Source organism: Taeniopygia guttata, chromosome 2 (genome assembly GCF_048771995.1).
Source record: "Taeniopygia guttata chromosome 2, bTaeGut7.mat, whole genome shotgun sequence".
Taxonomy (NCBI): domain Eukaryota; kingdom Metazoa; phylum Chordata; class Aves; order Passeriformes; family Estrildidae; genus Taeniopygia; species Taeniopygia guttata.
This window is the reverse complement of record NC_133026.1, coordinates 145000416-145028236: the sequence shown is the minus strand read 5'-3', so window position 1 is coordinate 145028236 and position 27821 is coordinate 145000416. Positions and strand designations below refer to the sequence as shown.

General features: G+C 37.5%; 1 protein-coding gene across 2 annotated transcripts in view; it reads right to left on the bottom strand.

The window, feature by feature from the left end:
- The window catches only part of KHDRBS3 (KH RNA binding domain containing, signal transduction associated 3), an 89502-nt gene that overhangs the window by 48647 nt on the left and 13034 nt on the right, over positions 1 to 27821 (bottom strand). For both annotated transcript variants that reach the window (XR_005979284.2, XM_002190094.6), the window contains exons 2-4: positions 14430 to 14548; positions 3326 to 3442; positions 1106 to 1252 (exon numbers count right to left, since the gene is read on the bottom strand). Coding sequence is in view for 1 of the 2 variants with exons in the window: in XM_002190094.6 (XP_002190130.2) it covers positions 1106 to 1252; positions 3326 to 3442; positions 14430 to 14548 (383 nt within the window). In the remaining variant the exon portion in view is untranslated. The remainder of the gene's footprint in view (positions 1 to 1105; positions 1253 to 3325; positions 3443 to 14429; positions 14549 to 27821) is intronic.

Genomic DNA, 27821 nt, shown 5'->3' with positions numbered 1-27821 from the left:
CCAGCACCAACTGTACAAGAGATAACCCCAAGTGGTCCCCAGTATGGCCACTCTGGCTCCACTCAGACATTTACAAGCTGCTGTCACTCAGATACATGCCTCTGGAAACTTTCCTTGGCCAGGTTTCCACACTTCCCAGATCTGACATAAATAAAGACTAACGCTTGGGTAACATTTTCAGCAGTAAAAATAAACAGAAGTCAATGCACCTTAAGAAGGCTTTGCTTTCTATACTATTCCTTTGATCACCAATAAAGACTGAAGAGCTAAAACTCAAGAGCTAAAGCAGTTGGGAACTTCACACAGACAAACATTACTTCAGGTGCTCCAGAGCTTCCTAAGAGAGGCTGTATTTTTTTCAAGCAGTTTAAGATTGAAAAGAAGTAAGGTTGCTTCTTACATGAGGAGCAGATGAAGTTATCTTCTAACGGAAGACATTAGAAACCTAGGCATATCCCAAACCTGGAGTACAAAATTGGACTGGAAACCAGATGTCATTTTATACCATCCATACAATGGAAGCTGAAGCATACACCAGAAAACAAGTATAGCTCACATATCACTAGTATTGTAATAAAAATGAAGACTCAAGACAAACCTGTAATGATTCTCAGCACTCAGCACTAAACCAGGATTACAGTTGAGAGAAATACTATAGCTTCAAATGTATTAATTCTTAAAAAGAACTGATGCTTCACATGTACCAAGAACACAGGAAAGGCACATATTTTACAGATTTTTACAATTATTTGAAGTCTGCAATACTTTGCATATGACTAGTTAAGCAAGAAAAGTTTCTCTTTCACTATAGGTCAGATCATGAGGTTTGTGTGGACAGCTACAGATTCACCCAGTAACTGCCTGTACCAAAATGCAAAGTATTTGACAATTATAATTTCTTTCACAAAGGAAATCAAGCAACATGACCTCACCAATACTGTGCACTATTCAGAATCAAAGAACAGTTTGGGTGAAGGGACCTTAAACATCATTGAGTTCCTATCCCCTGCAATAGGCAGGGACTCCTTTGGTAGGCCAGCTTGCTCAGTTTTATAGATAATATTTCTCATTCAAGAATGCTAATAAAGAAAAAAAAAGTACTAACAGGGATGAGGAACTTCTTGATTTCTTCCAATGCATGTCCCATTCTGGCATATGCTTCTGCAGGTGGAGCAAACACTTCAATTAAAACATGTAGGTCATCATTTAGGTGGAAATACTTTGCCTCTCCACTTTTTCTCAACTCTTCCTCCTAGAAGATAAGAAAAAGATTGGTTTTACACATTCTTGTTTGAAACATTATAATGCAAGTGTTGAAGTTTCTCCAGAGGAATTTGCAGATACTGTTCACTCAGGTTCAGATGTGTGCAACCAAAAAAGTAACACGAAGTAAGAACCAACAGCATCTGCTCACATACAGAAATTGTAGTACAAGGAGGAATGCTTCCAAGAGTCTTCCCAGGTGCACCAGTTTTGTGGAGACACTTTTCTTGAAAGTGAAGTCTACAGAAACAGGTTTGATCTAATATTCCACAAGAGTAAGCTTCTTTTACCAATATTATTTCAATCTCAGTATTACTATGCTGTTCTCACTGATGTCTTTATCCAATGAGTGGCATCCTTCACAGAACTGTGCTATTTGGACATAAAACTAACAGCATATGAAATGAGGGAAGAGAACATTAGCAAAAAGAGTTCACTAGCTATTTCAGCAGCAAGCTTATTTCTTTCATATTCCTTCACCCAACCCACTTCAATGACTGCAAAGCTGAGTTCAATGGAGTAAAGCAGAGCTCAGTTCGCAAATACTGACATTCAGGTGCAAAATATTCACAGACCAAAAGGGCAGCATTTGGTTTTTCAGGCTGCCTCTCACCTGTGTGTACTTGACTGGTCCAAAGGGATGAAACCAGCACTAAAAATAATTTCATTGCTTTACCAGATAATACTATATCAAATAATTAGCAGTTCTGTTGTCTAAAAGACTAACACTCCCCTGCAGCTTCCCATATTTGGCATGCACCAGGTTAGCACTTCACCCTTAAGATTACTAAAATTGTAAGTTGCAATGATAGCTGAAATCTCCCCTTCACACCCCTAATTATGGGTTGAGGTTTACATGTGACAACCCATTTCTGCTCCTCATGAATAACATTATCAACATGATTTGTGTTTAACTATGAAGATGTTTAAAACAGAAAAAAAAAAAAAATCAGTCTAGCTCGCTGTCAGAACACCCAGACCAAGAATATTAAGAGTTCACTCAGCAGGATTAGACTCCATCAGTAAAATCATTATTTTATCAATAAAAATAAGATCATAAAAATAGAAAGTAACCTAATATAAATGCCACAGCTCAAATAGTCAGTTTTAATAGGAACTGCTTCTCAGTTAAATATTTCAGGCACAGTTACTCAAAACATATGAGCCACTAGGACTGGAAGCTAGTTGAGTTCCCCATATACTGGTTTTTAGTACATACTTGCACCACACATTCCTTGTCCTTTTCTCTTAAAGAGGAAAGAAAATCACTGTGCAGTTAGCTTATGCAGAAAACAAAGTGCCAAGAAACTTTCTTTCTGTGCTTATCAATCAAGCTGGCTGATAAAAGCAATAAGCAATGGAAGAGTTACCATTTTCTGGGTAGGACCTGGTAAAAGAGCATTTCAATCAGCACCTTCAACAAAACATACAGAATTTCAACACAGGTTTTTTTTAAGATCATTCCCATAGCCAAACTTTTAAGGTCACTCTGTGCTTTTTTTGCTAAGTTCATTTTATTATTGTATTTTATTTTAGTCTTGCAACATGACTTGGGAATGCTTCCATTACTTTCTCCATTACTTGAAAGGCCAGAAGTTGGACTTTGATGATCCATGTGGGTACCTTCTAGCTCAGGATATTCTGTGGTTCTATGAAAGCACTACACACTAAAACTTTTATAACAGCATACAAATGAAAAGGAGTTCATTCACTCACTGGCTATATCTCATAACCCTGGGAACACGTTAAGCATTTCAGGTTTTTTCTCGTTTCCCATGAACACCAGCACAAAAGCTACAACTTGCTCCCATTCCAGTATCCCCCTTTGACAGCAGTTTAGCTCCCAGAAAATTCTCTGCCTTCCATTACTTGACATCTATGGGCTTGGTTTGCCCACTGCATGTGCAATCTTGAATTTTACTGGCCAAAGAGAGACATTACCAATAATCAATATTAGGCTCTCCTATGCTTTTTATTTGTTCCAATTTTCATTACAAGGTTTGTTCCCCTCCCCAGAAATTTAAGGTAGTATCAAAACTCCACTGACATACTCAGGCCTTACCTTTGTCTTGTCCCTCATAGAACCTTTTCCCAAAATAGACATTTTTGTCAGTGTTTCTTCCTGTAAACGCTTTAGAGAATTACCACGTGGACCCAAAAGTTTTCCCACAAAGTTGAACTGTAAGAAAACAAAAAAAAAAAGCCAATAAAACACCACATTAATATAATTTGATTTTTAATTGTAAATTAATGAGCAATGAGTAAATTAGAAGGGATATTTTGCTGGAACAGCTTTTGGTCATAGGTGTAAATGATTAGATCATAAATTAAAAAATATTAAGTACAATCACATAGTATAATTATTAGAATGTCAGTGGCTCTAGCAACATAGAAGTATCTAACTGAAGGATAACTTGGTGTCCACTACAGTCTGCCAGATCAAGAGGAGCCTGTTGACAAAACCCTCTTCCTCCAGCTAACAGAAGGCACCGTGCCCAAGGCTTTTGTCCTGCTGAGGGACTCCAACCACCCCAGCATCTGCTGGAAAAGCAGCAAGGTGAGCTGCAGGCAACCCTGGAAACTCCTGGAATGCACGTGGGACAACTTCCTGACCCAGGTAACAGAGGGGAGGCATTACTGGATCTGTTGGTCACCAAGGCAAACCAGCTCAATGAGACATCAGGATTAGAGGCAGCAATCATGCATTGGATGTAGATCAGGTAAGGAGTAAAGTTGGTCTCATGAATTTTAGGAAAGCAGACTTCCAGCTCCTTGGGGAGCTAGTCAGTGGGAGACTGCCCTCAGGGATGAGGGAGAGGAACAGAGCTGGCAGATCTTTAAGGATATTCTATTGGACACAAGAGCTACAATTCCCAGCAGCAAGAATTCAGGCAAGGAAGGCAAGAGACCCCCATGGCTGAGCAGGGACAGGCTGGTCAAACTAAAGGGCAAGAAACAAATACACAAACAGCGACCTGGGAAGAGTACAGAGATAAAGTCTGGTTGTGTAGAGCTGAGGTGAGGAAGGCCCAAGCATAGCTGAAACTGAATCAGCAAAGGACACAGAGCAACAGAAAGGGCTTCTCCAGATGCCCCAACCAGAAAAGGAAGCTTAGAAAAGGTATTGCTCCCCCTTTGCCCTGATAAACAATGCTGGAAAACTGGTTACAACAGATAAGAAGGTTGAGGTACTCAATAACTGAAGTGACACAATCATGTTAAAAAGAACGTTTTAGGCAGAAATAAAATAGTGATGTTGAACTGCAAACAGGTTGAAGCCTTATGGCCTCAAGTTCTTTGCTTGTCCCTCTACAACTGTGTCATTGAAGAGCCAAGATGGGCTGCACTGATCTCTCTGTTCATCTGGAGTTACTCGAAAGGACCTAACAATGGGGCAATGGCAGTCCCAAATCTCTGGTTCCTACACTGGAAGTGCTGATGGAACAAAGGCCCAGTACAATACAGAAAGTCTACAGCTCATTTCTTTCAGCTTTAGACAAAAAGGAAACAAGCATTAAAGGTCAACTAAATATGGAAATATAAGTTTATTCCCCTCACTAGTTGCAAATTCAATTCCCAATGTAGACCTGACAATACTGTTGAGAAAATGGCTTATAGGCAACTAAAGTCCACAGAGCTTATTAAATTTAAGGCCCTGCATGAACTAGTCTTTTCTGAAATTATCAGGTCACATAAAAAAATTATCAGGGAGTTTCCTTTTTTTTTATTAGAGTTGTCCATTTTTATCATATGGATACTAAGATACAATCAATAAAAATATTAATCAGAAAGATTGAACAGATACAGGCAGAAATTTCTCTTGCTGAGAATATTCAGGACTCAAGGCCACTGATGGGGTCCTGTGCAATTTAATTTTCAATCCTTATTTCAACAGAAGGTGGAACATCTGAAGGCACAGATGTTCTCTAGAGATTCCTTTTAACTTGGACTTCTGATTTTATTGTTTCTGAAGATATAACTAAGGAACGCAAACAAACTGACACAATTTGTAACAAATTTGAACCTTGAGATGTCAATAATTTCTTATCAAGAGTTTCCTTAAAGGAAACTCCTAGTTCAGCTCAAAGTAAAGCTTTCATGTAGAGGAACACAACCTCAGTTTTTCAAGCATTACTTCAGACTACTTACATCTACTTATAACAGCCTTTTAAGGTGCTGGGAACAAAAATAAACACTTACTCTTTACCCCAGGTATATTCTTTCGGTTAAAACCAAGTAGTTTTATGTTGTGTAAACCTAAAAGTTGATGTACCAAACTTTAATACCTCCAAAAGTTGTCATCTTTTAAAAACCATGAAATCTGTAGTGCCAAAGTCAGACACTACAGAAGCCATACAAGGACTGCATGGATGACATGTTCTAGACACATTTAATGACCATGAAAATGTATTGTCTGTATCCTGAGATCCACTGAACTATTCTTTTCTGTGCATTGAGGCTCCAAATATTTGATTTGACAAGTCTGAAGCATTAGAAACTTGTGTTGCAAGTCTGAAATTCTGCTGATTTAAAAGCACAATACTTCTAGGTGTAGCTTAAAAGCACAAACAAAAGTTAGTAAAATATGGCTTGAAACACACAAAGCATTTTTGCTACCACATAATAAAATTGAAAGGCTTTGGAACATTTCAGTTGATTATTCCACAAATAAAACCCATTTATGATATTGAGTGAATCTTTTAAGTAGAAAACAGATTATTTACTTTGACCAGCTACTGCATTTTGTTCAAACTATTGGTTTATCTCCCTTTCAAATTGGAAACATCTGATCAAAGGCTTATTTTGAGATATTTCATAGATATAGAAACACTCAAAGTATCAGTCACTAAGTTACTATTACTCCTCATACACTGCTTTCAATCAAATAATAGAATGATTCAAACCTAAAGGTACAAATCCAGCACACAGTAAAAAATTTTACTTACAAATTTAGCAAATCCTGTTTATCTGCTGGTGTTACAGAAGCAGGTAAGCCTGGCAGATCCAGGTTAGCTCTCACACAAGATTTCTCACATACAAGTTGCATGGGTGCTTCCCATGTTCTACATTTAGGGTTTATTTGCCCCAAGATCACATGAACAAAGAATAAATTCAGATTTATTATTGAACTCAAAGGTTATAAACTATCTCTGAATTAGATACAGACATCTGAGCAGCTCTGCCTGGCTCAGACCAATCACGTTCACTAGTGCTGGATTAGAATCAGAAATGCCAGACTCCCCTCTTTACTTGCCCCTCCCAAACAGCACAATCACCTCAAAACTGCTGTAAATACCAAAAATTGTCCTTACCTTCACCAACTTCAGCTTAACACTGTATTAAAGCAGTCACACTATATTCCAGTGAAAGCTGGTGAAGTTTTCAGTTCTACAGGAGAGATGAACTCTTAAGATTCAACCACAAATGTTATTCTGTGCTGCTTCACCTTTGCCAAGTCGGGAATTTTCTCTGCACTAAGACAGCTTCTCATGTATTAGCTAAGTACCAGTAAACTATGGAAAATGGCATATAAAAGAGGAGATAAAGTCCCCAACTCAAATTTGCTTCTAGACCAGCCCTGAAGGATTTGACAAATATGATATCTCAATTATAGACATCTTTGCAAAAATAGTATTAAGACTCAGATAAACAGACATGGGAGGAAACAATTAGATAAAATGGGAAAAATTAGCTAAAAACATAGCTAAACTTCTAACCAAATAATATTCTGCTGCTGATAAATGGTACCCTCTGAACAAAATATCGTCCAATAATACATTAGTTTGAGCAAAAGGATGGAAGATTTGAGAGGTGTTCTTATTCCTAAAATCTGAAATCACTGACAGGACATCCTCCTGAACCTCTGGTTTACTTTGTGGGTAAAGATACACCATGCAGTGCAACAGCCCTTCCACAACTTCCTGGGAAACAGGATTTTTCTCTAGACCATGGCATCCATTAGCTGCCAAATACTGGTTAACTGTACTGAAGTGTATCTGTTTCCCTTTTACAGATTCTCCTAAAGTCTGTAACAAAAATCTCCAGTTTAAAATACATCTTAAATATAAAACATGTTTCACAATAGAAACAATGAAAAAAATTAGTTATAAGGCTTCTGCTTCAAAATTGTGTCCTTTCTTAGCTGTTCATAAACCCTCATTTTAAAAAGCATTTTTTTCAGTTACCATACAGTGGAAATTATGGGCATCACTGTGTAGCACCCATTTCTTGAAAATCACCAAATCAAAACATGAACAGTTGTCTAGAGATTTGTTTTCTTACCACACCACTGCTTGAAATTATTCCCTGAAAACCTTTCAGGAGAAACACAGATACAAAGAACATTCAAAGAACATGATAATCTCTTCAGAACTATTTGATCTACTGTATAAATTTTAACATAAAAAAAATCTAATGCCAGTGCTACAGCATTTTTAAATGTATATATTACAGGAAAGGGGATGTAATAGAAAAAGTAATCCTTGTTTATCCCCAACCAAGGCAAGTCTGCTAAGAATGGTTCATCCAGCTTAAAACACTTAGTGAAAGTATAAATGCTTGACCAAATGCTTTCCTGTAAAGCTTTAAGCTCTCCATTGTTATTAAAGCCATAGAAAGCTTTCTTGACATATTAGTTTTCTGCAATGCTTTCTGTGTGACAGGGCCACCAGAAAAAAAAAAAATATTTAAGATTCAGAGCACTTTCCCTTAGAATGACCTGAAACAAGGCAAACTTCAAGGTTTTTCCTATTCCTCCCAGAAAGATAAAGTTTTTGTAGAAAGGTAAGTGCTTCTAGCATCAATGTTACACCACAAACTACTCTCCTTCATGTAACATAGTAAAAAGTCTTTAAACATTTATTCATAGCAGAAAGCCTGGTCAATTTTACTACAAAGTTGCTCAAAAGTTATCTCTGCTATTACTACTGATGCTTGTTCCTCCACATTACTTCTGGTTATGCAATGACATTTTCTCATTTCTGCTTTAAGAAATGAGCTATTATGAAAAATTGCCTTCTAACTAGTCATGTGATTAAAATATTAATCTCTCCACGACTTATTACATAACAGTGGCAGATATATTGTATATGACAATGCTATTTTAAAACAGGTATTTTCACTTTAAAAGTTGAGCTAAAAAGCTTAAATGGATACCAGTCCCACAAGTCAGTAACTTTTGAGAAAATATATGTAAAGTATCACTTTAGGGAAAAACAGACCATTTCTTCCTAACTTCTGAGATTTACCCAGTACTTAAGTGTAGATCTATGAGAAATTTTTAAGAAGCTAGCCTGTCAAAATAGAAATAATTATTCTCCACAGTTTTGATCCATCTCATGGAAAGCCATCACGATTCCATTTGCCATCAATGGAAACTATGTTTTTCACTATTTTAATTCAGAACACCCAAGTTCAGCAAAGTGTCAAAGCAAAATCAGGTTCTGAGACTAAACGACTTCACAATGCATATTCATTAAATGTATGGGAGGGGGATGGCACCTTCCTGCCTCACAAGTACACAAGCAAGCTCTGAGACACCTTTCACACGTGATGGCTCTTCACAGCAGAGTTGGGACAGATCCAGAATCCCTCCACAACTACATCAGTACCTTCCTTGAGTGGTCAGATTACCTTTTATGCCTTTAAGTCTGTGAAAGTTTGAAGATTATTTTCAAGCACAAAACACAACAGAAATACAGGTTTAAGCATCAGATTCTCACACACAACCCAGAGTCAGTTGAGGTATTCAGCAGATCAAAGAGCAAGTCACTCTAACCTTAGTGCCCTAAGCTGACAAGATCTTATTCTACTACCTACAGTTTAGACACGCAGCATCACATGGACTCCTTTCTATAGGTAACTTGATTTATCAGTTCTACCTCAAAAAGCTGGCCCTTTCCCTATAAAGCTGCATAAAAAGCCCGAACTTGTTAATCCTCACTGGTAGTAGATGTCCCAGTTACAACAGGATTGCAGACAGCATTACCAAAGCTTACTCAATCTTCACCTAAATACCTCAGATTAATTTCCATACCACAGCATTTCAGGCTTTTTGGAGGCATCTGCAGGGCTGGACTAAATCAAAAAACTCTAAGCCTCTGCACAATCATATTTTGAAAAGGTATGACTGGGCCTGCAATCTATAGAGGAGTTTCCATAATATTTTGTCTTACCAGGTAAGACTATCTGTCACCATATCAAAAGACATTAAATCAGGGACCTTTTTACTGGAGTCTGTACATAACACAAGGAAAGTTACTAAAATGCACAACCAGCCCCAAGGAGAAACTGAATATAACTGGGACTAACCATCTTGAGTTATTACATAGCACAGACAAAATTCAGGTTGTCTTGGTTATTCCATCACCTTCCATAAAGGTCCAAAAATGAAAAAAAACCATTCAGACCAACTATCTGTAGCATAAGATCAAGCATGTTAACTAACACCACCAAGGGTTGAATAAGAGAGAGGGTAAGGGATATGACTACAGAGTATCACAGGAAGAACCAAGAGCTCTTAGAGGAGGCCAGTAAAGCACATCACCAGGAACACTCAACTATTTCTGCACTAAGCAAAAGACCAAAAACTCATCATTTTTCAGGGCAAGCAAAGATGCCCAAAAAAGTGCAATATATACTTTTGAACATGAGGTCTGCCAGGTTATTTTCCAACAGAAACCCAGCTGCTCTGCACTTCAGTTGAAGAGCTTCTGCTGCACTTAACCTGTCACCTTCCAGGGCTGTCAGAGGTAATTGCACAGGACCCAGCCATGGGCTCATGAGAATGGATCTGACAGGACAGGAAATGTGAGCAAGCATTACCATGCCAGGCTGATCTGATCAGAGCCTGGACTGCCTGACCTGTGCTGAGGCTATTATGATTTATTCAAGGAATCAGAGTTACAGGAAAGTTTTAAAGAAGGAAAAGGCAATGTAATATACTTTTCAGGTCTAGCAAGCTGTCCTGCTTGGGGGCAGGGCACTGATGGGTTGTTTTGGTTCACAGACCTCTTTTATAACAGAACACTAGGATAGGATTAATTAAATATCAATATACGTAAAGAGCAGAGGCATCTTTCTTTTCCAGAGTCATCCCTTACAAATACAAGCAAAGGAATAGTTTCTGTTGTCAAAAATCACTTATATTTGTGGTTATTTTAATTTTCATCTATTTAACACTGTTAAGGATTTAGCAATTTTAATAACTTCAGGTGTGGTTTTTTTTTTTTTTAATCTAGTTTAACAGCCAGATTGTTTATTTAGGGGAATATTCTGTTAATGAAGTTGAATCAAACTTTGTTTTTCTCACTACTTCCTGGTTACCAAAGTTAGTTAGATTAAACCCAAACTGTAACCCAATGCCTGTTTGAGAGATTTATCAATTATTATAATAATTTTGTCAGCTTTAAACAGCAGATTCTCACATCACTAACCCCAAAAAGACTACATATCCTGAAAAAATTGAGATGTCTTTGCTCAGGATCTTGCAAAATAGGAAACAGCATTAGTGTGGATGGCAGGCAAACATTCCAGAATGATAGCAGAACTGTAAATTCAATACTACATGCTGAAGATTTTTTTTTTTTCCACAGATTTCATCCATATTTAGGTCTGGAATTTATTGATCAGAATCACTGTTCACCAAAACTGACCAGTAGAAAGAAAACTCAAACATGAGAAACAATTTTTTTAATCATTTTTCTGAGTAATACTGCCTTGCTATTTTCTACCAACAACACATTTGCAGCAATACCAACACCTACCACAGGTAAAATGGCCTAGGAAACTGCACACATACACAGAGAACAGCAGCGCAGAGGCACAGAGCATTTATGCAAAACACAATTTCATGCTTTTATGAGGACCACAATATTTTTTGGTAAGTTCTGCAGAAGAGAATCACAGGAAAGTACAGGATGGAAGGTACCTTAAAGATCATCCAGTTCTAAACTCCTTGATATGGGCAGGGACACCTACTCAATCAGGTGTCTCAAAGCCCCATCCAGCCTGGCCTTGAACACTTCCAAGGATGAAGCATCCACAACCTTTCTGGGCAACTATACCAGAAGCCTCACTGCTCTTTTAGTGAAGAATTATTCCTACTATCTAATCTAAATCTCTCCTCTTTCAATTTAAACCCATCCCCACTTGTCCAATCACTTCACACCTTGTAAGAAGTCCAATTCCAGCTCTCTTGTTAGCCCCCTTTAGGTACTGGAAGATACTGTAAGGTCTCCCTGGAGCCTTCTCCAACTCTCTCATCCCATATTCCTAGCAGAGGTGCCTCCAGCCCCAGTCATCTTCATGACCTCCTCTAGACTCATTCCAACAGGTCCATGTCCTAAGCTCTGGTGACCCCAGAGCTGGATGCAGCACTGCAGGTGGGGTCTCACCAGAGCAGAGAGGAAGAATTCCCTCCCTCACCTGCTGCCCACAGGGCTTTGGATGCAGCCCAGGACACCTCTGGTTTCAGGGCTGCAAGAGCACATTTTGGGATCATGTTGAGCTTCTCTTCCACCAACATCTCAAGTCGTTCTCCTCAGGGCTGCTCTTGGTCCATTCTCTGCCCAGCCTGTATTTGTGTCTGGAATTGTCCCAACTCACAGAGATCACCTTGACTTGGCCCTGCTGAACTTCACAAGCTTTGCTCAGCCCCACCTCTCCAATCTCTCAAGGTCCCTCTGGATGCCATCCTGTCCCTCCAGTGTGTGTCAACCGCACCACAAAGCTGGGTCAGTGAACTTACAGAGGGTGCACTCAGTGTCACTGTCCATGTCACCAATGAAGATGTCAAATACTGACTGCTGCTCCAAGCCCCTGTACCAGTCCCCAAGGAACTCATCCTTGATCACCACTTGGACACTGAACCAATGACCACAACTCTGAGTGTGACCATCCAGCCAATTCCTTCTCCACCAAGCCATCCATCCACCACAGCCCTGTCTCTGCAGTTCAGAGGCAAGAGTGACACATGGGACAGTGTCAAATGCTTTATACAAATCCATGTAGATGACATCACTTGTTTTTTCCCCTGTAACCCTGTTAAAGGAGTTCACCAGTTTTGTCATGCACAGCTTGTGAAGCCACCTTATCTGTCACCAGTCAGACAACATGGATAAACATCCAACACAGGTACTCTACATACAGTTCAGAGGAACCAAGATGATTGGAACAACCCCAAATCTATCCCACAAATCTTGACAAAGCATCTCTAACTTCTGAGCATTCCTCTGAACACATGAAAGAGAAATAGGCCTAGCAATTCAAAAATGTATTGATGCAGAATGACTTTGTTCTTCCATGGACAGGCATCTAAAACTCATGTCATTTACTGCAGACTACAGTATGCCAGGATAAAGTTCTTAGTTTGCCATGTTGGAGTTATGTCACTTCATACAATGTATTGTAATTTATTAAATCTCAAAAATAAAACCAAAAGCCTGGTTCTAATACCAAGTGATAGCAAATTGCAGTGACTCGCTGTGGTTTATGGCAGGGGCTTTTCAGAGGTATCAGGAGTACCTATTATAATTCTGAACTGATACTCACCTCCCAGAATACTCCTATACAGTGAGAAATTTTAGTTCATTTTGAGTCTACAGAATCTTTAATGAGAAACCTTTATCAAATATCCATCTATAAGCAATAAAATGGAAATTTCTGAGAGAAGTTGAGCCCCCAAATACTGGGGCAATATGTATCTAGGATTTTATTCACTCAGGAAGAAGAGATTTATGTGAATAGAGGCACCAATATTTTCCTTTCTGTGGAGCAGTCCTAGCGGAGATTAAAGAACTCACATAACATGTCTGTTCTGCACAGCTGTTTTATTTTGCACCCTGGACCTGCCTAGACATAAGTTCAGGCTTCTTTCCATAGCACACATGAGGCTTTATTCCAGTTCAGTGTCATTATGGGCCAGAATCAAAAAGCAGAACATCTCTAGCCATTCAAAATATGGCAAGAGCTTTCCTACTAGCTATCCTAAATAATTTCAGTGTTTAGTCCTATAAGGAAAGTTGACACTAGATAAAGAAGCAGAAGTATCTTTCAGAAGGCAGTGTTTCCCTTTTTAATAGTCAGTTTGCCTTTCTTGTCCCTGAGCTCAAGTATCTACATCTCAACATTTAGAAGAAAAATGTCCTGTTAGCAAACACTGACCATGGAGTAAGGGGTTCCTCTATTTTACCTTCTCATTTTCATGTTTCTGCATGCTTGTATATAGCTCTACTTAGCTATAAAGATGACTTAAGTCAGGGTTCCAAAGGGATGCCCACATGATGTGCAGCCTTGCACTCACTCAAGGAATATTTCCTGAAACTTTGAACAGGAGCAAAGAAATCCCTGCAAGTTATCTTGCACAGGCCCATAAAAAAAACACTGATACTGTGCAGAAAAAAAATTATTAAAGGTTTTCCTAAACAGGGAAGAATAGTGACTTTTTTTCCTCCATGAACCAGATAGTCTTGCAATTTCTAGTAGGAAGAAAAAGCCATTTCAAGCAAATTAAAAAATGCTAATCTGACTGTCATAACATTAACCTTAAAATTTTAAGCAGCACCAAAATAATAAAGTTCCACAGCCTAGTGAATGTTGCATAAATGCTTCCAGGCAGCAATATTTTAGTGCAGGATAATACTTGGCAGTAAAGAAGTGTTAAGAATTCATGGTGGGCAAAGATATTAATGAAACAGTCTCTACCCCTCCAGAACAGACTGCATAATTTAGCAGTCAAGCTATAATTCATTCAAGAATAACAATGGTTGAAACTTAAGAGGATGAGAAGAAAATTTACACAATTAGTTCCTTAATTGTGCATTTTAAGGTGCACTTCCAGCTACAATGAGAAAGTTTCAAAGCCGGGCATCAGACTCAAATTCAAAATTTGTTTTCCCTTTTGGTATTCTGAAGAGGAGGATACTGCTATCCCAAAAATATGGTTCAATTACTGCTCTCAATATACCATTTTGTGACCAGCACCACTTTCCTGCACATTTATTCCAACAAGAATCACTTCTACCTTTGAGTTCCTACAGAACAGATTGCAGAAGAGTAACAGTGGTGACTGGTAATAGTTGTAAATGTTACATTAAAGAATATTTAAGATATTAGTGAAGTATCTTTTAGAAGAATTTAAATTTATCAAATATGAAAATTTATCTTACCTTAGGGAATTGTTTTACTGGAATCAGAACTTTTTGTCCCAACTTCATATTCTTATTGATGACTACATCAATATACTTTTCTTCTTCCTTTCCTTCTCCTTTTTGGAATTTTTCAATTTCTGTTAAAAAAAAAGTTATTTTTTCAATTTAATGCAACAATCTAAAAGCTGAGAATCTTCAAATTCAGTATACATAAATTTCAAAGCTCATACTGTATGGCATACTTATGACATACTGCATAATCAATACGTGTAATTGGTTATATAAGGCAAATAGAGTAAAGCATGTTTCCCTTTTTTGTATATTCATGTTTATACCAGCACCTTGAACTAGCATTGCAAACACTGTACTCACTTAACACTTAGGATACATTTTTTTATATGGCTCAAGTAGTGAAAACCATGCCTGGATAGTTTTGAGCATGTATAAATTAAAACACATAACATAGTTTAATATTCAACAATTTGATTCCTCTTCTATAAATAAAGTATCAGTTTTAATGGTGGCTTTTCTACAGTGCATTTATGAACAAATGTCAAGTTAATCTTTCAGAATTTCAGAAATGTAATTGAGGCACATAGACTATACCCAAAAATCTGAGATGAGTGTTATACCAACAATGGAATTATTAGGAATGGGATTTAGAAGTTCAGGCCCTGGCTTGCATGACTATTTGTTCCAAAGGTACACACAAAACTGACTCTTGATTGTACTTTTCTCCAAATATTGACTCTCCAGTGTGCTAATGAAAAGCTGCAGATTTCATTTCACCAGAGAGGATTCATGAGGAGCACACAGGGAGATGAAGTGAAGCACTTCTTGAGATATTTGCTGGATTTGGTCCATCATGCTGGGGGCTGCAATGTTAGCATGCACCAAAATCCAACCCATTTCACAAGTGCCAGAGTTCTTCTGTGGCAATGTAGCACTTGTCCTCCACAAATATCTCCATATATCTTGTTAATCTGTTACAAGAAAGAACCTTCTACTCTACCTGACCACCAGAAATTAAGGACATTCATCAAGACCTTGGAGTTTCTTTAATGGGAATGTGATCTTAGGCCCACAGGAGATTGTAATAAAAACTTGAATGCAAAGAAACCAGTCAAAAATAAAGGAGAAACCAGCCTTTAGTACACTTTCAAAGACAATCTGGTTTGAAATTAGGTCCAATGAAAAACAGACTAACAAATTTCTAACTACAAACAAAAATCCATGCATTATTAGCAGATTTGTTTAATGAATACCAGTCCATTTCCATCTACCACCACAGAAATTAAGATGCCAACGTCTTTTTTAATAACTGAAACTTATCTTCCATGTAAGTTTTAACTTCACTAACACAAAAAAGGAAATAATTTATTCAAGTTACTGTTCAATCCCTGAAAACTAAGGGAGTCAAACCAGCCTCAGACTATCTGAAGGCTTCCTCAGACTATCTGAAGGCTTCTTGAAGGAAAAGAATTCCCCAGCTGTACTCTCAAAACTTCTTGTCAAATCTGTAAAAGATTCCGATTCCTATGGATTGTAGCAATGTAAAAATTCTGGAGAAGCTCTAACAAAACAACCTTGCTCCAGCATGTCCTTTGTTTCATCATGCTCAGTAAAAAAAGCCTCCAGCATCATTGTCCCACCAGCTAACAACAACTGAAGGACATTTCAATAGTCAAAATCCAGGTAAAAATGGAAATTTGGAAATGCCACATTACAGACTAGGGAATTATGAGCAATTAAACAAATGTAAAGTTACATCAATTTAATTTGGAACTCATTTCCAGGTGAAATTAAGACTAAAATTTTATAGGGTGTGGTGTTCCCACTTGGAAATCAGGTGACTTATCTTTTAGAAGTCAAAGTTTCCAAATATCATTAAATATTAGGACTAAATTTTTTTCTAAGTCAGAAAAGCACAGTTAAACTCCATTAAATTTAAAATTCAATTTATGCATTTTGCTGTATTTTTTGTGACAGAGCACTACATCAAGACCCCCCAGGTAGTTCAATTGAGCCCAGCCTGATGCAAGACATTTATGAGTTCTCAGTCACTGCAATTACTGTCACAGTAAAGGACTTTTTCCTGAAGAACCTAAATTTACAAAATAAAAGCAACTTCAACATCAAAGCCCACCAAGTTTGTATGAACTAGTAAAGCTAAAATTTTGTTTTCTCATGTTGAGTCATATGCTGTTATCCCCAAAGGCACAGCATGGCATGCACTGCAATCCCCCTGCCCACCTGAAAGTGAGAGCCACAAGTTTATTAATCAGCAGTGGCTTAAGGAACTTCCTAGAAATTGCCAAGAAATATTACACCTGGAAATGAGTTGTTTTAGACACCTCAGATGCACTTATAATGCAGTTGAAGAGTTAAGAACAGAGTTCTATCTACTTCAGTACCATTCTTCAGTTGAGCCAGCTGTATAAATTCCTTAAGAGATCAATACAGTGCTAATTGTATTTCCTAAATACTTTAGCTTAGAAAAGTTATTTGAATTGGTATTTGAAGGACTTGGTTGCAACAATGTGATTAATGCTAAATATGCTCATAATATGAGACTACTTTGAGTTGATAAAAAACATAAAAGACCGTTCTCTTCTTGTTCTAGTAGATACTGAACTACAAGTCACTAAAGTAATTATTAAAAGAAACACATTACTTACTGCAAAAATCAGTTTTCCTAGCCTAAGTGTCTACACACTTTATTGAACATTTTAAGTAAAAACCCTTTATTCTTTTTCTTGCACTGTTTAAACAACTTTCTTTTTGCTTGAAGAAGCTACTGAAGCCCATTAAGAGGCTGCAAATCAGCTCTCAGCAAAATGGATCACAATTTTCCCCATTTGTTTTAAAGACAAATTACTTTGCTAACAAACAGCCATAGCCCATTGCCAAAGCAGTACAAAGTAAGATTAAGTGATTTTTTTTCCTGTTATGGTCTAATGTTAATCAAACTGATTTAAGACTTTCTGCCTCTTCATTGCTATTGTAAAAGACTTTAGTTTTGTATGAACAAAGTCCAGTCCGTCAATCACATTTTATCTCAGATTTTACTTTTTTTTTATTTCTTTGTACTTGAAATCTAAGATGAACAGGAAATACAACTAAGCATTAGAATTTTATCCATATCTGTGCAGCTCTTGAAATATCACTCACATCAAGCTTTAAATAATTAGGGAAAAATCATGCCAGATCACAGAGGAAATCCAATCAGATTTTCAAGGTCAAATGGATAGGAAGATTTGCCTTTTCTTAATCCTTAGATTACATTCTGCACTGCTTGGCTATATGAAGCAATGCCATTTTCTAGATCACAAACAGTAAATAAACATTTGATTAAAGCTTCCCATAATGCTAGAGATTAAAATCTCATGTTCTCAGACCAAGGATGCAGCTAATGCAACAGGAATTTAACTGCATGCAGTAGTAACTGCATGGATGGATTTTTTTCTTTAGACTTAATCATAGCAGAGATCTAAGCAATGATTAGTCCTCAGTTAATTCCCCAAATAACAGTGGTAGATACATCAGATAATGACAAAGTAGAATTGTTTCATATTATTCTTCAGTTAGAATTCATCTTCCTGGGGCAGAACTACAATCCAGGATTCCAGCTCCTTCAGCTAAGCCAATAAAAATACTTGTGTTTAATGCTGAGAAAAGTGATGCCCTATTTGTCTGTAGTAAATCAATATAATAAATATAAGAATGAATGTCAACCTCAAAGTAAACAGAAACGTTTACTGCATTTGTCCTTAAGACAATATTTCCTTTACACAAGATCAGGAGAAACAAACCAGGTCGATTTGCCTGCAAATCCTTAAGGAAGTTTCTCCTTTGTTTCCTGAGATTCAGATGTCTTACCAAACACACTATTATATCCAAATAATTTTGTACTAACTTTTCCCTACTTTGGATGGAAGAAAAAGTGAGAAATGCAAGGCTCATTCAAGGATATCCACATGATCATGGCTTAAGATACCAGGACACTGATGGAACTGCACTGCAACTACACTAGAAGTAGTTTCCACATTCATTTTGAAAGTGAAAATATTCAAAGAATTACATTATCCTTTAAAATACTCCTAAATCAAGTGGGTTTGTAAATTACTAACATTATACAATAGAAGCAATAGATGTTACTTTATTTGGGCAATTTTATTGCCTTCTATCTACAAAAAGGAAACATCAAAATTTAGACTGACTCAATCAAGCATGTTGTACAGCTACTGAAGCATAGCCCAATAGCAAGAATATTTCTCAGTGAATTCTCAAAATTTCACAGTTGACTTAGAAAAGTCACACCCTTCTCAACTCAGAAAGCTCTTAAGTCAAAGTGAAGGCTAAGCATCTTCACATATTTCCCCTGTCCTTTTAGCTCTTGAAAGCTCACTGCTTTTGACCACTGCTGGAGACAGAACACTGAGCTGGATGGCCATCTCCTCTGGCAGCCCAATTCCCTTTGGTTTCACATCAGAAAAAAATCAAAGTGATGGTACTACAAAAAACAGACCTCAACTTATTCATTTGCATTTTATGAAGACCCCTTTAAAGAAACACAGTCAAGCTTTGGTAAGAGACAAGCTCCCAGAGGAAAAGGGGGACGCCATGTCAGTTGTAGCAGAATTTCAGAGAAAAAAAATAGGTTTTCCTTAATGGCTAAAAACTGACAATATCAGCATTCCATAGTGTTTATTTGGAAATTTTCACTGTGCCAAAACCCAGAATTTATCCTAGAAGAAACATTTCAAGAACACCTATTCTTAAAAAATATTAAAACTGTCCCAACACATCCAAGTCATAAAAGTTTGCTGTGCCAGATGCTGACTAATTGCCCACATTCCTTCCAGCAGTTCTGTAAATCCAGAGTACACATGATGGTGAACCCAATTCTAAGTTTGATTAAATTGATGAGAGTTTAATCTCATTATTGTTGTAGTAAAATAGTCTTGATTGTGCTTTAGATTATACATCTTTTACCCTGCACTCCTTTATCCCCTGCCCTACTAGGGGATGATTAAAAGTTCTTTGAATCAGCACCTCTCCAACCAATATTTCTCATCTTTTGAGCTGAAAACAGTACTGCACAGCACGAACTTGAATTACAATCACCACACCAAGGCTTTAATACATTCCAAAAGTAATGTGTTGAAATAAACCCCACAGACTTCCTTACAACAGCCTTTAAGAGACCTACTACTCATTCCCTGTCCTCTTGTTCAGCATGAAGCTGGAAAACCTTCCCAATTTTTGCACTAAACAGAAGAGGCAACCTTAGCCTCCTGATTTTGAGTATCTTAGAACATGTTTAGCATAGTCTAGCTTGCTTCAAAGCAGTTTCTCTGTGTAGACATTCACAAAAAAAATGCAGAATTTCCCAATTTCAACTGTATATAGCATCCCAATCCCCCAGAAAAACACACAATTAAGTGCAGCAACTAAACATTTTCTGATATGAGTAAATGCTTAGAAAAATATCCCTTTTTCTACCTCCAAGATGTTTCCAAAGTAAACACTAATTAGCATGTGTTCATAAAAAAAACAACAAAAAAAGGGAGAATTGGGGAACTAAAGTAATCAAACAAAAATAGCCTCAAAATATTTAAATAAGGAACTAAATATATTTGGATTGGCAACATTTAGACTCATCCTGAATGGGTCTAAAACATAAAAAATGCAACCAAATTTTCAATTTTTAATGCCGTTTCTCTTTATTGCACCCATGCCCATTCCTTTAAGAGTCTCAGAAAACTTCACCTATTCTCCTCAGCCAATATTTTAATCCTTTAAAAAGTCTTTTTAAAAATTGCAAGTTTTGCATCAATAATAGATCCTAATTCTGAACTGGCAGAGTAATGTAATGCATTAAGAGCATGAATTGTGCATAAAAAACCCACACTAATTTGTTTCAATTAATGCGCATTACTACAATAGATGAATTCCAAATAACTGTCTTTCATATGCCACCCTAATTTTGCAAAAGTGACTGACAATGAATCTAATTTCAATTTACAATAAAATAAGCAGTTCATGCCAGAATGATGTCTACAGCATTCAGAATCCTCAAATTAATAATAACATCCCTGTTGAAGGACTCAAACCAATCTTTATTTAAATTGCATTCATAGGCATTTTAAGTTCTATTTTGCAGTCTAAGTACTACTATCTGCACTGATCTGAAAACACATTTCAGTCACCAATATGACAAATATTTTGAATGGGCTTTTTTATTCAAGCAATTCAAAGCTAAATGAACACCTATTACCTTCACATCAAAAATGACTCCACTAAAATCTGTTTAGACTGATTAATATTAGCAGTAAGGTAGGAAGTACCACAGTAGGAACTGTCAAAATCATGTATAGGTATTAACAGACATTTAATCAGTCTTGCTCAGGAAGAAAACAAGATGTAGACATAGACACCAGTTCCATACACTCAACCTACTCCACTGAAAAATATCTCATTGTGGAGATAACTTACAACAAAATGCTAAAATCACTGTATGATTTAGCCACTGTACCTACTGTACATTTACCTACTGCAGATCTTTCTTTAAGCATTAATATTTTTAAATTAGCAAGGTCAGACATCCATTAACTACAAAAAGTCAACTCATTTGTTCTGTAACTTGAAAATAAAATCCAACATACAGAGAATCTTACACTACTTGGTGCATAGGACCCAGGCAAAATGAAGTTAATATTCTGTATCAAGAGTCCTTACAAGCACCTGTTTCACCTTTTTCATTTAAGCACATGAACACAGCCAGGTAGCTCTTACACAAGGTTTCACTTATGTTTTGGTGAGACATCGAGAAAGGCCTATAATCTTTCCTCCTTGTCATGTACATAGCACTGCAGAGTAATACAAACTTTCTGTGACTCCTCTGACAACTTTCACAAGAAAATGCACAAATCAGATCTCAATATGCAAATATCACATTTTAAACTATTGCCAAGGTGAAGTAGTAGCCATAGCATATCCAGTTATTGACCCTTGAAACAGACTTGAGCACTATTAAGACCACACTTTAGGGCACTGGCAAAGTCTGCAGCCTAAAAATCTGCCAGCAGATTCAAACAAACCATATTTAATACTAGAAGATAGCTATGCTAACAAAACACATCCCTTTTCTTTATAATTGATAGTTACACAAATAACTGTACAGCTGTTTACTTAGCATTAAGCAAGATTTATGTAGCCATCAGCAAGACAAGGAAGTGTTATCTTCTACTTCTCTAAAAATAATTTTTAGGCAACTAAAGCTTTGCCAGGAGCCTCCATCCCAATGACAGAAGGCCAGGGTAGAGCCTCACACTCTGGCAATCCTTAAGTCAATAATGTGTCATATCCCACTGATAAATATCAGTAAAACACAACTCACACCTTCTGTAAGGCACAATTTAACATAGATTTTTTTTTTTAAACCGTCACTCAAGCAAAAGTTTCAGGAAACAAATACTGAGGGAGCTGGCTGATGTCAACAAGAGGCCACTGTTCCTGTAAGGTCATGGTCATCAGGGAATGTCACTGATGCCTGAGGCAAAGCAGTCTTATCTTCAAGAGCAGGGAGGAGGAGCTGGGGCACCACAGCAAGGTAAAACTCACCTTGATCTCTTGGAAGGTGATGTAGTAAACACCTCTAGAAAACCATTTCCAAGCACGGAAGGCAAAGAGGAGAGCAGTTTGCACAAATTTATGGCAGGGAAGTCACAAGTACTAAACAACACTATGAACAATATGAAATGAGACCAGAGCTGATGTGTCCACCCCATCTGTAGTAGAGCTTTTGAGAAGCTTCCCACATCCCATCCTCATGTGGACTGATGAAGCACAGGATAGAGACACGGACCATGAAATGAGGCAGGCTGAAAACTGACCTGCCTGGCTCAAAGGCCTCTGTCAGGGGCATCACAGCCAGGCCAGCCGGGGGACAGACATCAGTGGTGAGCTCCGAGGGTCAGTGATATTTAACATCTTCAGCGATGAAGATGGCACAGATGGCTGATGGCACAGAGTGCAGTTTCAGTAGCTTTACACATAACAGAAAACCAGGAGCAATACAAACACCAGAGGGTTCTGATGACACTCCAAGTGCCTCAGAGAGGTGGAGGAGTGGACTGACAGCAGTGCTATGCAATTCATATGGAAATGCAAAGTCCTGTGCCTGTGGAGGAACAATCCCATGCAAGAAAACTCCATGCCTGGAAATCAAACAGCCAGAAAGCAGCTCTGCAGAAGAGGACCTGGAGCTCAAACAAGCTGAGCACCAGCCAGGAAGGTGGACTTGCAAAAGCCACCAGCAACTGGACTGCACCAGAACAGCATTGCCAGCACTTTGGAGGTGGTGATACTTCCTCTCATGCAAGTTTTAGCAAGTGTCTTGATTTCTGCTGCTTTGCTGAAGAGTTCTGAAATTATTCTTTGGAGGAAAGATTTGTTCCATCTTTGGTACTTTTAAAAAAAATACTAGTTCTAATAAATTCTTCCCCCAGCCCAAGATTTATTTCTCATGAAAAACTGGAACATAGAAAGCCATAATTTGTTACCTAAAAGTAGGATAGAAATCAATGTTATTCATTCATCATAGGAATGCTAAAACAGTCCAGGGAAAAAGATATGGACAGAGCCAGGGTACAGCAGTCCATTGTTTTCCCTCTCCATTGTGCATTGCTGAAAATGCACACAGCATGCAGCTCTTCCCACTGCTTCCCAGAATGCAACATTGTCCAAAACGCATTTTCTGTCCAATAAAAACTTGTCACTGCCCATATTTCACACTGAGTTAGGGAAAGGAACAGAGATAAAGCTACTACAAGTATCTATAGTGTTTTTAAATTCTTATATTTAATTCAGTGAAATTCAGAGTTAGCATCAGACACTGCTATGATTTAAACTCACACCCACTTATCCTACATAAGCTCTACCAACAAGTATAACCTTAATCTTACTACAGAATTGATAAAAAACAACTATATTCTGTGGCATTGCACTGACTGAGTGAACTCAAAGTGAATGCAATCACTGCTTAGAGCCTCTAAAAGATGAACCATCGAAAACAGTATAGGATGGAGTAACCTTCACGTATAATCTCTTGTTTCAACCTACTGTTTGTAATTTTCTCATATTGCTGATTTTTAACAAAAGCTTCCTTTGACGTAAATTTCTCAGAGTCCTATGAAATTACACATCTGAAACGTTTACTAAAGCACAAACTATTGATGTGCAAGTAAGCTGTGAAAAAGCAATCTTGTATAGAAAGAACACAAAACCACAAAAACAGGTGTATGCCATGGGTCATAAAACAGATGAGTTGTACATTTTACTCCGCAAAACAAAAGAAAAAAATCGCAAATTTAAAAAACACTTTCATAATATTTATGAAAAAGGTAACAACCTAAAGCATTTGTGCATTCTGATCCACAGATGTAGGAAACAAACCTATGGACTTTAGTTGGCACATGTAAAAGAAAAGGGACTAATTCCAGCACACCACCCTGGATTATTTTAACAAAACCCTAATCTTCTAACCTCAAAGCCAGGTTGGATGGGCTTTTAGCAAACTGGTCCTGTGGAAGGTGTCCTTGTCCATGGCAGGGGAGATTGGAACTAGATGACCTTTAAGGTCCTTCCAAACCAAACCACTTCATGACTCCTTCAGAAGGCCATCACTTCCACTGCCAGCAGGTAAAAGAGGTAAAGCACCACTTTTGACAAAATTATTATAGGCAGTACTTTTATTTTTTGTCACCCATTACAGTCCTGGATTGCAGTAATGTAACTTGGCAGGAAAAGGCAGCTTGCACATCCACTGTCCTATGGGAAAGTGTAGTTTAAAGAAATTTCTGTGGTAAATTTTTGTATTAGCTTCAACATAAATTGGATGTTAAAAACTTCAAACATCCAAGTTAAAAATTAACTAGCAGAGGGATAACAAATTAAAATCCCTTCCACATGTTCAATAGCAGGCAAATCCAAATTATTTTCTGTGTATGAAGACACATTACATAGAATTAATGCATATTGCTACCACATTCATTTTTTCCCCCAAATATTATATTAAACTTATTCTCAATAAGTTAGTTGAATCACTTCACAGAATTGTAGAACAAGATCAGACTCCCCTAGAAGTGTTGTAAAAGTTGAAAGTCCGTCTTAGGGACTCAATCCAGCTGCAAATCTTAAGGAAAGGACCAAACATCTTTCAGCTGATCAGTTTTTGCAGGAAAGTGGTCACATTTACAGCTGCAATAAATCTCTGCCTCTGTAGGACCATGTGCGAGCCCATGCAGCACCCTCCCTGAGGAAGGCAATCTTCCAACTTTCATGGCATCTCTGAAGACAGGATTTTTTTCTTAAACTAGTATTTCTAGCATTCACCTAATAGAACATTATTCATCTTTCCAAACTTAAGAAAAAATTAACTAGAACATATTTTATACCTGCATAAATATATGAAGTAACTACCAACGTATGCCAGCAAGCTTTTGCTGAAACACACCTTACAAAGCTGAAATATACTACATATGGCATTTATGGTATGGGTTTACCTGCCATAAGAAACAGCTCTGACTCAAAATCTTTCTCTGAAGAAAGTATCTTCATGTTTACCTTAAATGGAACTAAGCAGCTCCTTCTGGTTAAGCTGTATTTCAACTTAGTAAATTTATTTATAAAAATCATCTTTCTTCAGAAAAAAGTATTTTTAAAAGTCCAAGTTTCTTTCCAACAGTCATGGTTATGGTATAACTGTAATAATCAGGAAAATTGCATGTTCTATACAACTACCCTGAAGTCAAGACATTGCAAATTCATTTGTCTTAATAGTTTGTTTTGAAAACAGTTTAAAATCAAATGCTTACATAGAAGTCTAAAATGTGATGCCTGAGTTTTACTGCACCCAAATTATGTCACATAGTTATTTGATAAATTAACTTTAGACATGTTACTGTTTTAATTTTCACCCAGCTAATTTCAGAATGCCATCTTTCACTGAACACAACTTTTTCCCAGTGACAAGTACATGGGTTCTTATGGGAGTAATTCCTATATTCAGTAGTTTAAATAGCAGATTTCAGTACATTTCTACAGCTTATACACCTAAAATCATCTACTACAAAGTGTCACAGGCACAAAACAGGCGACACCTTCAAGTGCAGTGGAACAATTCACAGCCAGGGAAGTTCACCTACATTCAAGGTGAGACAGCAAGAACAAAACTGGTCATATTCTTAAAAGTCATGCTGGGAACCTGCAGAAGCTGCTTCTAACCAGACACCTGCCCTGCCTGTCCCCCACCCGCCTTCACAGCCCCATATATTCAAGTTTCTGCTCCTTCATCACTTCTGTCTGCCAAGAAACAATAAGAAAAGTGCCAACGCAAACTACCTGAGGTGCCATTACTTCTTGATTCAGTGATGCTTAAATTGCTTTTATATGGGAAAGAAAATGTTGATGCTCCATTTTCCAAAAGTACAGAATGAAGTTATCTTCTAGATGTAGCAGAGGACAAAGGGAATGCATTTTAAAAAAATACAGCTGCTTAAGAAATTTTAGAGTCTTGGTACCTAAAAGATGAAGGACAGCCGAGACAGCAATAATCAATTAATAGGGCAGACTTTTCTATTGCTCCTTGCTACTTGAGAGAAACAAAGCAAAAAAGTGCACTTGGGAAGAAACTCAAACAGTTGCAATGGGTACTTGTGCACCCATGAAGAAGTCGTCTAAAGAAAGGGTCAAATCTCACTTCCCCCTCTCCATTCATGACCTTAGAGCAAGGGCAGGAATGACACATCCAGTCACACACAGAATAACCACCCAAAAAGGCTGGAATGTGTTATTTTGCATATACCCAAGAAATAAAGGTGCTTCAGTGAACTGAAAAAATCTGACTGTCCACTAATACATCTGAAAAGAACATTTAACCACAGGGATTAGAAACTTTCTCATGCCATCAGGAGAGACACACTTACAAATCCCTCTACCAAATCTGACACGGGGGTTTAAAGGCTCAATCATCAGTGTGTCACAGAGCCAGAAAATACCTGAAATGCTAAAATGAATTTTCCTTGATCATAAATGGAACTACATTCCCAAAGCCAATCTTTTTGCAGGATCCCTTTCTAAAGCAAGACACGACTAACTTAATAAGTTATTACTCATAGTTGCTCTAAGTGTAACTTTAAAAATACAAACATAACACTAAATTATCAGAAAGATCTGGGAATGCAGGAAAGCTTTTATCACTAAATTCATACAGCTTTCACTTTAGCCTTGCATAATAACTATATATTGGCAGTAGCCCTTGACAAGAAGCATGAGATTAACTTTGTAACTGGCCAGGAATATCTGTTTAATCTATTTTTCTGAAGGGGCCATCTGCTCTTATTTCTTCATTTTGTGGCTTAGCTTAAAATTGCATTCACTATTCTGTTAGGATTTCAATTAGGTACACGTAAAATTTCTCCCATGTCAGGATGGCTGATTTGAGGATGAAGTACTGTAAAGGGAAAACGTGTTGCTACAAAAAGTTGATTGACTATTACTGACACAGCACAAACAGCTGATTAGTAATCAATAAAATGAAAAAAAATAATGCTAACATTTGTTTTATTACAGCACAGCTTGACATCCATTACTAACAGTATGCACAGCCATGTTTAAGGTACCAAACCTGAATAAAGGAACTACGTTTGCTTTCTACATTCCCTCCACTCAGCTCTTTTCCAATGACTCTGCAGAAAAGCTTCAAATCTCAGCTTTGATAACAGCACTGAAACCTTTCCAAATGAGGAGCCAAAAAATACCTCATACAGACGCTGACAAGACATACCTACATGATTAGCATCATTTGCACAGACTTGGAAATAATGAAGTCACTGCTAAAACACTTAATGAAATGCAATGAGCTCTAGCCCGTTACTACTACTCCAGTGCAATAATACAAAGTTAAGTAAAATAGTCTGAAAGAATGGTAAAGAAGTAAACCTACAGTTTTACCTTATACTTTATCCAAGTGAGGAAAAAAAAGTAATTTTGACACAGTTATTTCCTATCCACTTCACTGCTCTCCCCAGAAAATGACCAAGCAGGAGTCTATCCAGCAAGTTGAGTACTTTAGCTCTTGTCTAGAGTACCTAAATAAATACTCAGCATCAGCCTCATGCAAGGCAACAGAGCAAGCAGCCTCCCAGCCCAGGCAGTCATTGGAAGCTTTGGTCATTTCCTTGAACACATGAACAGGAATAACGGATTGGTACCTTCAGGACCTACAACCTACTCAGACAAAAACCACATTATGTTAGCACAATGCTCAGCATATCAGTGAAGTCTAAACTATAAGCTAAAAGTTAAGAAAGCAAATCACATCCATTTTCTACTATCAGGGCATTA